The 16,440-nt window shown below is 33.8% G+C and overlaps 1 protein-coding gene across 1 annotated transcript; it reads left to right on the top strand.

Annotated features, from left to right (window-relative positions):
- Positions 1–447: 447 nt before the first annotated feature.
- Positions 448–16,251, top strand: LOC111040846 (the record flags this gene model as incomplete). Its single annotated transcript, XM_022324904.1, has 7 exons — positions 448–484; positions 1,524–1,780; positions 3,530–3,666; positions 8,431–8,618; positions 10,569–10,659; positions 13,769–13,946; positions 15,805–16,251. Coding segments are annotated over 7 exons (1,335 nt in total), but the record flags the coding sequence as incomplete, so codon positions are not given.
- Between the last annotated feature and the right edge of the window lie 189 nt (positions 16,252–16,440).

The following is a 16,440-nucleotide window of genomic DNA, read 5'->3' as shown; positions in this document are numbered from 1 at the left end:
TATTATTATAATTTACAAATAGGTATAGGTACTCTCGATTTTTTTTGGGGGGTTTTCATTAACTCGTATTTAGATCGTGTAGGAATACTACAGCTAAAGAGGGAATTTCATCTGAGAAATTTTCACGTTAATCAATCAGGTGTGATGCCTGAAGTCAACGACATTACGGTCAGCTTATCGGTGTGATATGGTTATATATAGATACTATTGTGTATACATGACGTGTTCGCAGTAAAAGTGGATCAATCGACAATTATCCATTATGATGAACGATTTGTATTTCGATTCGTGCTTAATTCATTACGATATTTCAATAGTACGGGAAAACAACTAATGAGTTTTTCAATAATTACCATTTCGGTTGACTTTCTATACATTGGTTTAGGTATTTCGAATTATTGGTAATTCGGTTAATATTAAAGTATTTAAATATGTTTTTATTTTTTTTTCCAGACACACGAGGTTTCTACTCAAGATTACGATGGTAAGTGTACATATCTATATACTATAAACAACAATCGCGCTTCCTATATTGACGACGCGCGACGTGTACACAATATTATAGGTATTTTGTTCCGTCCTCCGCTAAACGGCCAATAGATTTTTCCGCATATCCTATAAAATATTTAGTTTTGCCCGACCGGCAACCGCCATCCGAAATTATGGTGCAGTGGAATATTGAAAAATATGTCTTCTCGTTGTATTTCGATCCATTCGCGGAAACGTCCTAATTTCGTTTCCACATAATACATTACATTATTATTATATGACACATATTTTTTTTTCTACGAAGTGTTCGGCTTATATAATATTATTGTCGTCGTGGGCGCTACGAAAATGTTTCACGATAAATGCACTTTTAATCCAGGCGAGTGCGGAAAACGCCGAGGAGTCGGCGTCGATCTAGATTTAATGGCATCTAATTATTGGCGGCAGTCGTATATTATGGTATTCGTCTCGATTTAGATCTCCCTCCGCCGATGGTATAGTGTGTGTGTGTGTGTGTGTGTGTGTGTGTGTGTGTGTGTGTGTGTGTGTGTGTGTGTGTGTGTGTGTGTGTATTGTTTGCGTGTATCTGTTTCAATGGCACAACAACACGTGAATGATATAAAAGTAACAATAATAATGTCTTTATCGTACGACGAAAGTAAAGAAAAATAGAATAATAATTGCACGTCGGTCGAGTGATGAGATAAATCGTCAGAGCACGATCGTTATAATATTATATTGAGTGTTTATTAAACGTTCCATAAACACGCGCCATCCACCACATAAAGAGGTAAACGTAAACTAGTGTCGATAAGTATAACAGACGATAAAAATATATACCTGCGACGACTGCAAGTAAAACGCGTAATCATTCTCACAGCAATATTTCTCAAAACAAAGTCTTTTTGCGAAAAAAAAATCCCAGTTTCCTCGAAGAAAATCGTCATCTCGATCTCGTCATATTCATTAAATACAATTATATTATATTAATTACGAACGCATGACATTTTGTTTTTATTTTGTCGTATTTGTAGTGTCTGAAATACAGTGTTCGTTTTCGACGGACTCGCTGAGGGTGGGCAAAGCACTTTTAGGAGTCAAAGATGTGATATCCGCCCGGCTTAAGAAACCCGACGGGTTCAAGGGGCACCCGCTGTTCGCCGACGACCGGTCCGTCGACCCGTTAATTGATCCGGTCTGCCAGATACGACCCGACTTATCGGACGTGTCCCTGCTGACCTACAATCTGTTGGTCACCGACTTCACGCGGTGTGGCGTGCTCAGGCGAAACGTAAGTTATACACATTTTCGTGTATCATATTAGAATATAAATAATATTAAATATTATGCTTATTTACATTATTGTCTTACTATCTGGCGTCATCGCGAGTATACAAGTTGAACCACCGTGTTTTCGCGGAAAGAAGAGAAAATACAGTGGCTCAAATGTCGTGTATGTCTCGTGAGATCATTGGAATAGGCCAAAATAGTTTTAATATTTAATGATCTCTACCAGTTTAATGATTCAAAATCTGGACGAACCCCTGAGTAGAATTCGACAGATTGTTTCAATTGTATTACCATTAGGGTACCGAGCTGAGGACATTTTTAGACTTTGCACTTTCCAAAATTGTTATTATGTATTAAAAACCATGAAAAAACTAAAAAGACTCACTAAAAATTAAATATTCTAGAAACATATTACCTCGTAAAATTATTACCAAATTTTAACTATTTATTGAAAAGTTATGAGTATATTAGTGGTAGGTATACATAATTATTACGATGTTCATAAAAATGTATATAGGTACTTACATGCATAGACATTACTCATTAGCCATAATAATTATAAATAGTTAATTATTTATAATCAATTATGATAATAATAGTTTGACATGCATAATACAATTTTAAAAACCATATTTAACTCTTGTGTAAAAATACTGGGTGATTCATTCCCCGAAGAACACTCATTATTTCAAGAAGTTAACACAATTTGAAGTCGTTATATAACAATTTTTTTTTAATTATAATTTTTCTATTTTTTCTTTTTTTTAAAAATTTTTTAATGAGAATATTATACATTTTTAATTTCATTTTACATGATAGAATATTTTTCCGTATTCTTCGATGTATAGAAACCGAGTTACAACTTATACGTTTGTTAAGTTTTATTGATAAGCGGAGTGAAGAGGAACTTACTGTGGTCAGAGGTACATCTAGCTGTGACAGGAAAACGTATTGTTTTAACCCCGAATATTCATATCCCCCGGGAGTATGATTTTCCTAGGTTAATAGTACCCCTGGTACAAATTTCCTAGGATATTCATACTTTCCAAAATTTCTTACCGGGGACTACGAATCTCCTAGGAATTTTATACCCCCGGTATGATAATCCTAGGATACCTATACCTCCCAAATGTCATACCAGGAGTACAAATATCCTATGATAATTAAAGCTCCATTGGGGTATTATTATCCTGGGATATTTGTACCACCAGTACATAATTTTAGTGGGGTATTAATATCCCAGGATATTTGTACCGGGGGTACTACTAACCTAGGAAAAACATACCCCCGGGATTATGATTCATCCAGGGGTATGATTCATCTGTTACACCCCTTCAAATGTTTACCCACTTATCTAAACTTAAAATACTATTTCTAATTAACTACTCGCCTGAATTTTGATTTTTATGTATCTAAATACTCCGAATGATATTCTGAAAAAAATTGTGAGAAATATAATTTTTATTTTTCAATCATTTTGGTTTTTACCTACATAAAGACTTGAAATTATGTAAGAATAATACTTTCAAAAAATTTATTTATAGTTTTCGAAATAACGCGTGTCTAATGATCAACTGGTTCCTATAGTGTGTAAAATAAACTTAATATTCAATGCATTTATAAAATAAAGAAATATTTGTTCAAATAAATTTGAATTGATTGTTGTCACGTGGGTCTCGATAGTTTTTTTTCAGACCACCTACGTTCTACGTCGTTTTCATATTTCGTTCACCATACTCGTGTTTTTCAGGGTTTCGTGCACGTCCGAGTGTGGTTTCCACAGTTCCCTGGCGTCGTCATGATGTCCGACCAAGAGCTGATCATAATGTGCAAACCACCAGAACCGACGGTGATCGAGAACAAAGCCGCCGGATTCGCCGGAAGTTTGTAAGTCCGCACAATGTCTTAAACATATAATATTATAATTACAATTTACAGGTAAGTAGTCGGATGTATTAATATATATAGCTGGTATAGGTCTTGTCTGCCGCGCGTGCGGAAAGCGGCCATGCGGTTATGCGCGGAAAACAGCGGCGGAATCGTAATCGTCTGACGTGGTTAGACCAAATTTTTTCTTGAAAAAATACCGCACACGCGTCCGGGCCCATCACGTCATATTTTTACGAAATCATAATATATTATTATTCTCACGAGGTGTGTTTGACGACTTTATCTAATTGCTCGGATGTAAAAATAAAATACTCGAATTTCGTTATAGTATACGGTTTAAACAGGCGTGTAAAACACACACGAGTGCGCGGTGTATCGCATTTTGGGGGAAAAAAACGATAACTGAAAGCCTAATGTTGAAACACACTGTCGTAGAATATCGGACGAGCGTGCCGAAGAGAAATTAAACAGATTCGGTGAAAAACACTGTTCAGGTATGCCATTTTAGTGCTACCGACCCATATATTATACCTATTATGCATACCAATTCGATCACATTAGATCTACGTATTATTATTATAATTTCGTGAATTCTATAACAGCTATGTTTGCTCACGTACACGTCATTATAATAGCATATGGGTGTTAGACACCCGCAGTAAACGTAATTTCAGTTTCAGAGCCTTAATTTTATTTTCGATCAAAGAAAAAAATGTACGAAAAATGTTTGGAAATGCACAATTAATAAACCTCCTCAAGTTTAGTTTGCACAAAAATGGCAAATAGACGACACAGAACACTGCAGATGTTAATCTTTTTCATAAGAACTACCACCGACAAAATTTTTAATGTATTATTTCCGGTATCTTGTTTTTTGTAGTAGATACTAGATACCTACACATTACAGGCATTTATAAAAATATTATGATCAAATCCGCGATGTCCGCACGGATATGTAACCTAAACTATAGTTGTACATAAGAAACCAAGAACATTCATCCCAAATCCCAATTTTTGTTATATGTTAAGCATCGGCAACTATGGTCATTAGCATTTTGTAGAGGAGTTACGGTTGGTTGATGAACACGAGTATGTAGGACGAGGATTCGTCACTAAAAACCAGGGTGGTCACCCATCCGGGAACTAGCAACGCCTGCCAATGATTGACCCCCATAACACGTTAGTGACTGAGACCAATCATTAATCCCAATTATTTCCTTTATTAATACATTTATTCAAATTTGGAATTTTGGAAGCTCATTAAGTACATCTACTCAAGTACCATATTTTAAATTATTTAGTTCTTTTGTTATACAATTTGAGGAGTTTCAAGATGTGATGGTACAATGTTCATTTACCAATTGAGAATTTACCATTTTTTCTATAAATTGTTAAGCAGATCATTCGGTTGAATATTTTGTGACGTATCTAAATCAAAATTCTATTATAGTTTCTGAGTTGTTAATATGTTTATACTAAAGATAAAAGTTTATAAAAATGTTTTACAAAACTATAAAAAATAAGTAATATTTCAGGCACCATAGTATAAAAATACTACAGGTACTCAGACAATTTTTACAAAATATAAAATACCGATTTATAAATACTTCTTTTATTTTCAAATCATTGTGGACCCCATATATTTCAAGCATACTTCTATGAATAGAATAGAATAACTCAACATCTACTGATGCAAATTTCAATGTATTTAAACCATTATAATTGCTTGACGAGAATTTATAGGATGCAAAAGAGTGATTTCCATTTGAAAAAAAAAAATTTGATACCACGACACTTCTTAAACGGTAAATGGAAAAAAACCCAAATAATTAAAAGTATGGTCTGCTTTGAGCGTATTAAAAAATCCCATAGATCAGAATTCGGATTAGTTCATTACCACCTGTTTATAAGGGAAACACAGGGGTTGATGACCTTGATGGTCAATATTTTGATGACTTTTTTATTATCATGTAATTATAATAGCGAAGGGACGGAGAAGAGGAGCGACGGGAATACCAGGCAATCGTTCGAAAAGAAAAGTATGGACAAAAAAAAAAATCGAACGAAAAGTCTGGAAACGACTTGGCGTAACGGTATCTTCGAACATTCGGTCTCGTTGCAATGTGTAATACGTTCGCTGTTGTGTTGATTACAATGTTTATGTTACCTATATGATGTGATTGTGTATTACACTTGTAATGTTCGTATTCCGCATAGATGTACCTGCGCGCTGACCGATATCAATGGTTCGGTTATTGTGTCTCGGTCGTTACGTTTTTCTTTTGTTGTGATTATTATTATTATTATTATTAAATAATAATAATACCGGAGTGCTGTTGACGGGGGCCGTATGTAGAGTAAGTCTGTCGGTATATCATATTATTCTTTACTCTATGGTCGGTCGGTACATACCGTGACGACGATTGTGTGTGTGTGTGTATTTGTTTGTGTATATACTTATATACACCTATATGTACAAAGATACTTACGAATAACGATATACCTACCTACCTACTCATGATGATGACGACGGTCGACGACGAAGATGATGATAATAATAATAATAACGACGACGACGACTAGACTGTGCCGATGGCTTTAAGTATATTAAATGACTTTATAACAACGTGTACGACCGTCGCTGCAGCCATTAATCAAATTAAATTTCGACGCTCAGTGACCATAACGATTTCGAGTTGTGGATCAAGATTGATGTCGGCTGTGTAGGCATATTATTTTGTAGACCAGCTTATCTCGACCATGGCAATATTATCATGCTATTGTGTAGAATAGGTGTAGGTACTAGCTTGCGACAACGATGATAGTGAAAACAACTTTAAGCCGTCACAATTCGTCGGCCGTTCCGTTATCACAGTATTAAATATTAATGTATAAATAATTGTAATTAGTCTATTATAATATAATGCATTATTACTATAATACCACACAGCCGAAACTGCTGTATACGATTATCATTTTCGTGTCGCCTTTAATGCTGGTCAGTTGGTAAAATACATAGTATTATAATCTTCTTTTTTTCGTTAACGACGAGAGATTAATTGCTCCCGCAATCTCTACGCCGATCGAGTCTTATCATTCGTACGCAATCGATATTTTGGTACGATAGCATAGTTTTCGTTTTTTTCCCTCGCGATTCCAAACTGTACAAACTATTTTATTTAACATCAATTCTTTACTTAAAATTTAAAAGTATTAGAAATTGTACCTATTCAAAGGGAAATGCCCCACCCGTAAATTATTATAAGTATATAAATAAATCCTAACGAAAATATATTGAAGTCATGGGGATCATCTTTATTTTGTTAATATACAATCAGAGATTGCTTTTTATTTTTATTATTATTATTTTTTTAAACAATTACAATTAGGTCCATTTTAATACAACCTCAAAACGTAAGGTGATTGAATTAAACTCGCGTTAACTAAAATTGTTTTCGGAAACATTTACAAAAGTGATAGCAAATAAAAACTTTATTTTTGTAGAACAATACGTAATCATGTATGTATACATATACATATGTGTATATAAAAGCGGATTTCGAATTGTCCTTTATGCATTCCTACACTTTTAATCCGGTCGTCATGAAACTTTGGTAAGTGATTGAGTACCCTCGCTAATACTATTCAATAGAATATACATGTGGGTACATACCCCCTCTTGCCCCTATTATCAATTCAATACACGCTGAGAATTTGTATAAGTTTTTCTGCGAAAGATCTATAGACATATCGGCGGTATAAGTGAAAAGAAAACAATCATTATTTGTATTATTATCACCACTATTATTCACGTGTCCTATATAATATGCGATACATGTGTGTATGTGTGTGTGTGTGTGTGTGTGTGTGTGTGTGTGTGTGTGTGTGCACGTGTGTGTATTTAAAGAAGAAGATATTTAAATAAACAATATGGCCGAGACGAATGTGATCGCGAAAAAAAATAAAACCTAAATTCACATTTTCACGGTACTGCGCTCGCTTCCTCCTCCGTGGACATCTCTTTCGCGCCCGCTCGTTTCGCCTACTGACCCAATTGCCACACACCTATGAAAGATGACACACTAAAACGCGACGATGCTAAATATTATACATAGTAATATGTGTGTGTGTGAACATTTTTCTATTATTCTATTTCCGATTGGCTTCAGGGCACAATAAATGTTTTGACGTACGTGTAACGCTCGTTCCACGAGGTACTGTAAAATACCAACGTGACAAAGTCAATATGATATGATGTATTATACTACATGATTTAATATTATGGCGCCGAAAACAATTATATACCTAAATACATTATATAACTGTGGTTTAAATCAAGTTATAAGCCATACTATATAAGCAAAGCGTCAACGAATATTTTAGGGTACAAGTGCATCATTGTCACGATGACATTGTGTTATCAGAGACAAGACTTAACACTTAGATAGTTATGACTTATTAGGCGTAGGTAAATTTTATTATTATTGGAGGTTTAAACATTGTATTAAGCTTGTATTACCGATATCGCTATAGATATATCACGAATTGACGGTGAAAAATATTATCAAGTGTACCTCCATGTCTACGGTTATAACAGTAGTAATAGTTACTATTATGCAGTTATACAAGTAAAACATATTATAACTCTGGTATCACCATTAACCAGACCTACCGCACCTACGACGTAGATCGTACACGCGGTCAAATGTATGAATGTATGATATATGGTGTGATTTAACGGATTGTTCGGTTTGCACACAGCCCACACGGTGCGCGAGTGTCTGGAGTCGTGGAAGAGACGCCCGGGAGACTCGAGTACGAGGTGGCGTTGTACAATGAAGCGCCTGCCCGATTGACGAACTTGAGCCACAACAGCGAACTGCCAGTCGACCAAGCCGTGCCCATCGGTACCAAACTTCAACTCCGGGCCAGGATCAATCCTCATTCAGGTATGTATTATATATAATGTATTATATGAGATATATATTTGTGTATACATTGCACAGAGCGATTAATTTGACGGTGGAAGCTAGTAAAACTTAAAACGAATGCATCTCTTACTTTTTGTGATAATTTCAATGATAGTAAGCTCAATTTAATGCAAATTCGGTTAGATATTGTCACTGACTACTGTAGGTCATATTATAGGCAGTAATAAAATATAAGTGATAAAAACCCACTGAGTGTGAAATCGTCCGCTCGCGCCTCGAATACGTTAGCGTTACATATGGTACTCCGTATACCTACGGTTTTAGAATTACTATGACATTTACCTTCCACCGAGTCGGGAGTCGGTTCTCTAGTGTCAGGTGACTTGAGCCGAATTACAGATACGTCGTCTGTCGGGTACTCAGGTCGAGTCCAAAATATAAGCTTGGCCCAACTCTTTTCTGGTAGATAGAACGGTTAGTGAATGATATCATCGTTACTGCTTAGTAGGTACACATAACGATAGGCGACGTGTTTGTGCTCCTATATTATATTCACAGTTGCTACCGTGGTATATGCAAACTATATACTCATACGCTTAAACCAATTATCTACAGTGTCGCGGTGATCGATATTTGTATAATTGTATATACTACAAACAATCGAAAATATTCATAAAATACTATTTTATCATATTATCAGTGGTACTATAGATTTAAAATATTATACTTATACTCGTATGTACTTTGGCTGCAACTCACCTTTCAATTTTTTTTTTGACAGAGCTACGGCAGTTCTGGGCTTGTATCCCATTTAAATCCTTATGTTACTACGTCATTTATTTTGCACATTATTATGTCCTCGTCGCACCATATCAATATTAAGCTATTGATCATGTCGAAAAGTCGTTGTGATAACAATCACGGTGTAGAGTAGGAATACAAACTTACCGGCTACCAAACACGCCATAATTTCGCACATTAATCTGTAAAACGATGATGGTTACTAATTTTATTTAAAATTAAACAATAAATCTTTATATTTTTTTTAACAACTTTTTGGACGTCGACATTGTACCGAATGATGACCTATAGCTAGCCCAAAAAATCGAAATTAATATGTCACCATGGCGTCCGTGGACATTACAGGGAATTATACAAAAAAAAAAAAAATAAAGAAAAGAAAACGCCTCAATATAATCCGTCAAATTAGCATATTAATATTATTAATCGGATGATACGGCGGCCACCAACTCCGATCGAGAGTTACTTTTCCCGGTCAAATTAATTATGTTATTTTATGGAAAGTAAACGTACCGCGTGAACCTAATTCGGTTAAAAACCATTTCTGACGAGTTTTATAATAATAATGATATTAAAAAATCACTTTAATTATTGATCTCCTGACAACTTATCGGAATAAATAGCACGTACACAATTCGAGAAGAAAATCGTTCATAGCATAATAATATACCCATGTCGCATAATATATACGTATTAAACAAAACGATTATCGTAGTAAGTAGGGAAAACGTTTTATTCCTAAAAATATTTCATTTTTTTTATAAATTCGTATTTTATTACTCAAAAGTGTATATGTAATTTATTCACTCATTATTACATGTTTGTTATAAAAAACTGTTAGATTTTCATAATCTTCTTGAGCATTGTCAAAAATAACATTTACGATTCTACTTTACCAATGAGAATAAGAGTAAAACAATTAAAGCGATACAAATATTTTATTAAGTCGCATTCATTTCATAAAAATTTTAGTGTAAAAAGAAATCATAATAGTATTTGACGATTTATGACGAAATAATAACAGTAAAATTATTTACATTAAAAAAATTCACTCTACGTGCACAATGTGTTAACTATTTGGCCGTGCGGGATAAAACCTGCACTGCAATTCGATAATCTCTTGCGTTTGTAACAATAATTAATCGCCTAACTTTGTTTTTTGTTTAGCTTGGAAATTTGTCAAGTTGATGGAAGTGTCCGTGTCTCCGGATCCTGACAACGCACACGTATCTGGTAGTGTCGCTCTAGTAAAAGACGGGTAAGTGTCAAGGATAATATTTTATATAACTTAATTTAAATGTGTATGAATAAACGAATATATAAACAAAAAAACGACAAGTATTCCCAAAATCCAAACCGACTGACTAGAGTAAATACCAAGCAGTGAACTCAAGTTTTTATTACAAATATTAGTGACGAAAAAAAAACTAAAAAGGCTGTATTTTGGAATAAACTCCAAAATAGATAAAAACAAATAACGTGAAATACTCGACGAATGATGCTTGGGTAGCCAAATTTTAATAAATAACACAATTTTTTACTCGACTAAAAAAACAAAATAAATAACAGTTTATTTAGACTATTTACACATTATACAATTTAACCTGCAATATTCAATATTTATAAAAACAATTCTAAATATTATGCCAGAAAATCTTAAAAAGGTCGGTGAAACGTATAAAAATATTTAAACTTCACTTTATTTTTTACTTACGCAAAACCAATAATTGTTGGGTTATTTTGATGTATTTCTTGTAGTTTCACACTAGAACCTACGTGAATACTAAAATTATTTATCTTTTTACTGATGCATTTTGAAATTAATTATAAAATTTGATTGTATTTTTATAAATAAAAATATATAATAAACAAAATGTGTTATTTAAATAATTATTATAGTTCTAAAAAAAAATTATGATAGTAGTACATAATTATTATAATATTATGCTAGGAGGAAAAGTCCAGGTTTAACTCCAACTTTAAACTCCATACCTAACTACTGTAATTTAACATTTATATCATTTATAAATTTACAATCATATTTTTTTTGTATTTTTTCTACAATAATATATTCGTAGAAATAAATAAATACCAATACTTTTGTGTATATTATAATAGACATTTTTAATATGAAAAATTAAATTGATGTCAAATATAAAGAATACATGTAAACGCCAATTCAATATTCGCGTGTAACTGCAGCCATCATAAATATTTATTGAATTATTATACTTATTATTTCATTTATATTATATAAAACAACAATAACATAATATTATTTATTACCACAACGTTGCAAACAAACACGTCATGTACATTTTAAAAGACGATAATTTATACAACCAAAATTTATAATTTTATAATATTGTGGGCAATATGTAATGTCAGCGAAGACGTGGTTCCTCTCTAATTTTTATTTGAATAGTTGTCTTACTACGTTTTTCACATTAAATTTACATTAAAACCACTGTTTATTTAGGCAGATACTTATGCATTTGACACATATTAAAAAAATTAACATTTTATTATTATTTTTTTTATAAATATTTTGTTAATATTATTAACTTTGTCTTATATATTTTATAACCCATCGATATACTTTTTTTTCGGTGGAAGGCGCATTTTATTCTTCACATAGTTCGATACGCCTATAATCTCCCCCCTCTGTATCAATGCGACCTAAGACCTCTTCGCCTCCACTGACTACAAACTCCGTCGGAAGTATACTATAGGTATTTTATTTTAATTCACAATGACGTCATATTATAAAATGTTACACGTATACCAGCGGCGGTACACATTTTACTCTCGTGAAATAATAATGACGGTAATTTACTACGTTCTTACTAATATTTTAATAACTAGAACACTCGACGTATTATAATAATATTAATAATGTGCTTATATTCTATGGACTACACCGTTTTCCAAACGGAGATTATTAATTCGGTGCGGTGGACCATAGTTGACGACGTCAGTTTTTAACATTAATAAAAAAAAAAAAAAAAATAGTAACAATAAAAATGTATTAAAGTGAAATAGTTACTCCAACACTGAATACTGGTGCAAATATCTTTCGGGAGAAGTTTTATAAATTACGAACTACGATTCTAGACCGATGGCGCCACAGTGTTGAGGCTCGCCATTATAAAATGAATATACAATAACAGAGTAGTCACTGTTTAGGGGCGAAGGGTGGATTGGAGACGAGATAAACGAATCAAGAGACAATTTACCCCACACAAACATACATTAATAATTGTACTGTATGGTGTACAAACTTTTTTTTTTCAAATGAGATCACTTATTCTTACAGTTTGTTGTTGAGTTCCTAAATTATATTATGAATATATTTTTTAGTTTTATATATTTTAATCAACATTTGAATGAACGATTGTGTCATTTACTTTTGTGAATTTAAAAAAAGAAAATTATCTGTTTCATTATCGTTAATTACAAAAAATAAATTTGTATACAGTCAATATGAAACTATTAACATTTTTTTAAATGATACAAATATGAGAATTGTTATTAAATAAAAAAATGATCAGACTTGTAGAATAAATAAAAATGTATTTCAAATTAATTATTTTAGAATATGATTACTCACTTTATTTGAAAAAAAAATTTTTTATCATAATTATCATGATGTATTTCTTATTTTCGGATATAATATTTTGTATTGTACATTTCATATATTCTTAGATCTATTGTAGACTTTAAGTTGCATACGTCGCTATATAGGTTGGTCATACACACGTATTATAATATTGCCAAATATGAATTAGACTTTTTGCGTGATTGGTAAACTATCAAATTATGCTTATACCTAGAACCATAGATATCATAATAAAATCGCATCATATCTACCTACTTAAAACGGTGATAAACAAAGCACGTCTACACTTCCGTTTAATAAAATATTTCTGTGACCATTACACAATTTTCAATTCACACAATTCGATTTTTTTTATTTAAATTTTAAATTTATTATTTTTTGGTGCCCATGTGATATGGACATTTGGGTGAATGCAGTTATTGATTTTTAACCGACGACGTTTCCAATGTTACGTAGATAAACCACACACGGGGAATCGGGACGAAATATTACAATACTATTATGACGGGGACATATATTATTATTATTATTATTAGACTCGCTTAAACAACATAAAATTGCCCGTGACCCAGTGATAGGCGCACCAGCGCAGAACCTATATATATATAATACCCATAAACCTGTCTACCTTATACGACCGATGGCGACTATGGTACCTATACGATGGTGTGATGGCATCGTTTTTCATTATAAAAGTGAATAATAATGTTCGTGTTTTAATATTTTGTTATCTGTCATATGTCTGCAGATGCCGGAACCGAGACTTCGCGACAATCATCCCGCACCAGCCTGCCAAGTACCGGGAAAGGCACAACGAAGTGTTTTTGGACTTTGAGGCGTTCTTGTTGAGCACCATGAAAGAGCGATCGACTTTGTGGATTCACTCGCAGATCAAAGCGTGCATGGACGCCAACGACTGTCAGCCGGTGAGACACCCGACCCGATCTGAATGGTATCCGAGTCAAATTCGCCCCGATTGACTTTTTAGAGTTTCAATGGCTGGATCCAAATTCGATCCCCCCCTACAGAATATCCAAGCCAAGCCTTATTCTCCCAAGTTCTATGATAGTTTAACCAGTTTAGGGGCTAATATTTATACAAATCGAACTGACAAGCCTAGAGTAAAAACCACAGACTTTATAGAATTTAAAAAAAACCTATTTGTTTTAAATTTCTACCAAATTCATAACGGTTGTATTTTACCTATATTTTTTATTGCATAATATTCCTACGCAATTAAAACTGATTTGTTCCTCAAGCGAAAAATACAAATAATAATAGGGTAATAGGTCCACTAATAATATAATATTATAGTATTATATTTTTTAGTTTAACGCTCACATATGGGACTTGATGTCTTATAACCGTAAACATATGAGCATATAATATAATACATATTGTATTTGTATATATTTATATGCGTCTCAGTAAAGCTGCTGAAACTGCACGCAAATTGCATTTTAATAATATTATGGTGAGTCGAGTATAATGGTACACTTCCTTCTTCTGTTATACGTTATAATTATTAACAGTGCGTGCGTGTGGTACAGAGATGGCTCAGGTACACAGCTGCCTGCCGAGATCCGCTAATTTCCTTCTTCCCAAATCCGTTTGATGTTTGTGTGTGTGTGGATCTGTGATTTTTTACGATTTCTTCGAGACGTCTTCTCTGTCAACTTTTCGGGCAGACCTTGAAGTGTATCCGGTTGTAATATACGTGTATAATATTATTATTATTGATATTATTGTAATGGGTGTATGCTGTATACGCACATCGCGATCGTCACAAATTACACAGTTACCACTCGGTTTGCGACACGACTAGCGTCGTCTCGTGTCAATAGTGGCCCACACGCTGCGAGCCTGGTTTGGCATTTGGACATAATAATAATATAATACTGAAAAACCGTTAAAATTGAACGACCGACACGGTTTCATACTGCTGTGGAATCGAGGGTGCCCAGAGTGGCTGGGTATTTTTTATTATGTTCATTCGAAAACAACCACATTTTAACAATAACAATATTAAATAATTAAAATGTATATGAAATATATGATATGATATAATATTATACTCTCGTAGTTTGTATGTATTTGTGTTGAAAATTGTTTTTTTCACTGACACTTTGATTTTTGGGTTTTAAATTAATTAATGTTGAATCATAAGTTCATTGTATGGATAAAAATCATAAACATTGGAATATTATGAAGAAGGTTTTTTTTTAATTTCTGCACTGTTGGATATTATCTCTAATAGTTTATTATATTTTTTCTGCTAGTCATACCTTTTTGCGTGGATTATATTCCGGTGACTATTATTATCCTGTTAAACAATTATCAATCCAATTAAAAATCATTTTTTTTATTTAAAAACGAACAGTTTGAGTTTTGTTTAGTAAGAATGCCAAGAATGGTATTTTTTTCCTTTTGTATATCGTCCGCAGCAAACATCTATATAATATGAAAGTAGTTTTTAACGGTATTTCTTCAAATAAGTTATATCGTCTTCACTAAGTATGATAGTGTCATAAACTCTCTGAGATTTGTGCTTTAAACACAATAATTTTTGTGTAAACAAGTATGGGATGCCCGAGCCAAGGCTTATCCTGATCAACTTCATGAGTAGTATATTATATCGTAGAAAACGCATTATTATACATTTTGTTTTGTCGGTGCAGCTGGCCAGCAAAGTTGAAAATATTTTTGGTTTACGGGATCTTGGTCATGATAATAATATATTATATTAATATAAATACCAATATTAACAACGGTCGTGATTTTCAGGAATACTGTCTGGACCTGTTCGAGCCGTCAGGACACGGGCGCAGGCGCAGGAGGCACGTGCCTGGCACCGGGAACGGGACCGCGCTGCAGCAGCAGACTTCAGCTGTCGACGACCGGAACGCGACTAATTTCGCCAAGTTCAAGGAGAACATCGAGTACACAGTGATCATGCCCGAGGACATCTACCACGGCGCTGCCACCGCGTCCGAGAACAACTGCGGGACGTTCCTGGCCCTGTCCGGGGTCCTGGGCTGTCTCCTGTTCGTTGCAGCAATGATCCTGTGCTACCTGACGTCCCGGCTGCAGGCGGCCATCGGGTCCAAGTACAGGACGGCGCAACAGGACGCGTTCGGCAGCGGTAGGCTCCACACTGGCACCGGTCAACCGTCAAAGTTTCCCGTGTCGTTCTCATCCGGTTCGTCGGCATACTCCGGACGGCTGCACTGACGTCCGCAGTCCAAACAGATTTTGGATAATTTTTTTAAATCTTTGTAAATAGTTTTTTTTAATCTCCATTATTACGGAACCTTTTTCACACGTTATAGACGCTTGATTCACGATTCAATTCATACACGATCGTTTTAAATTATTATGTTTATTTTTTTTTTAACTTATACCATACACATGAAGTGCTGC

The sequence above is a fragment of the Myzus persicae genome, unplaced genomic scaffold (genome assembly GCF_001856785.1).
Source record: "Myzus persicae strain clone G006 unplaced genomic scaffold, MPER_G0061.0, whole genome shotgun sequence".
Taxonomy (NCBI): Eukaryota; Metazoa; Arthropoda; class Insecta; order Hemiptera; family Aphididae; genus Myzus; species Myzus persicae.
This window is presented reverse-complemented; position numbering and strand designations above follow the sequence as displayed.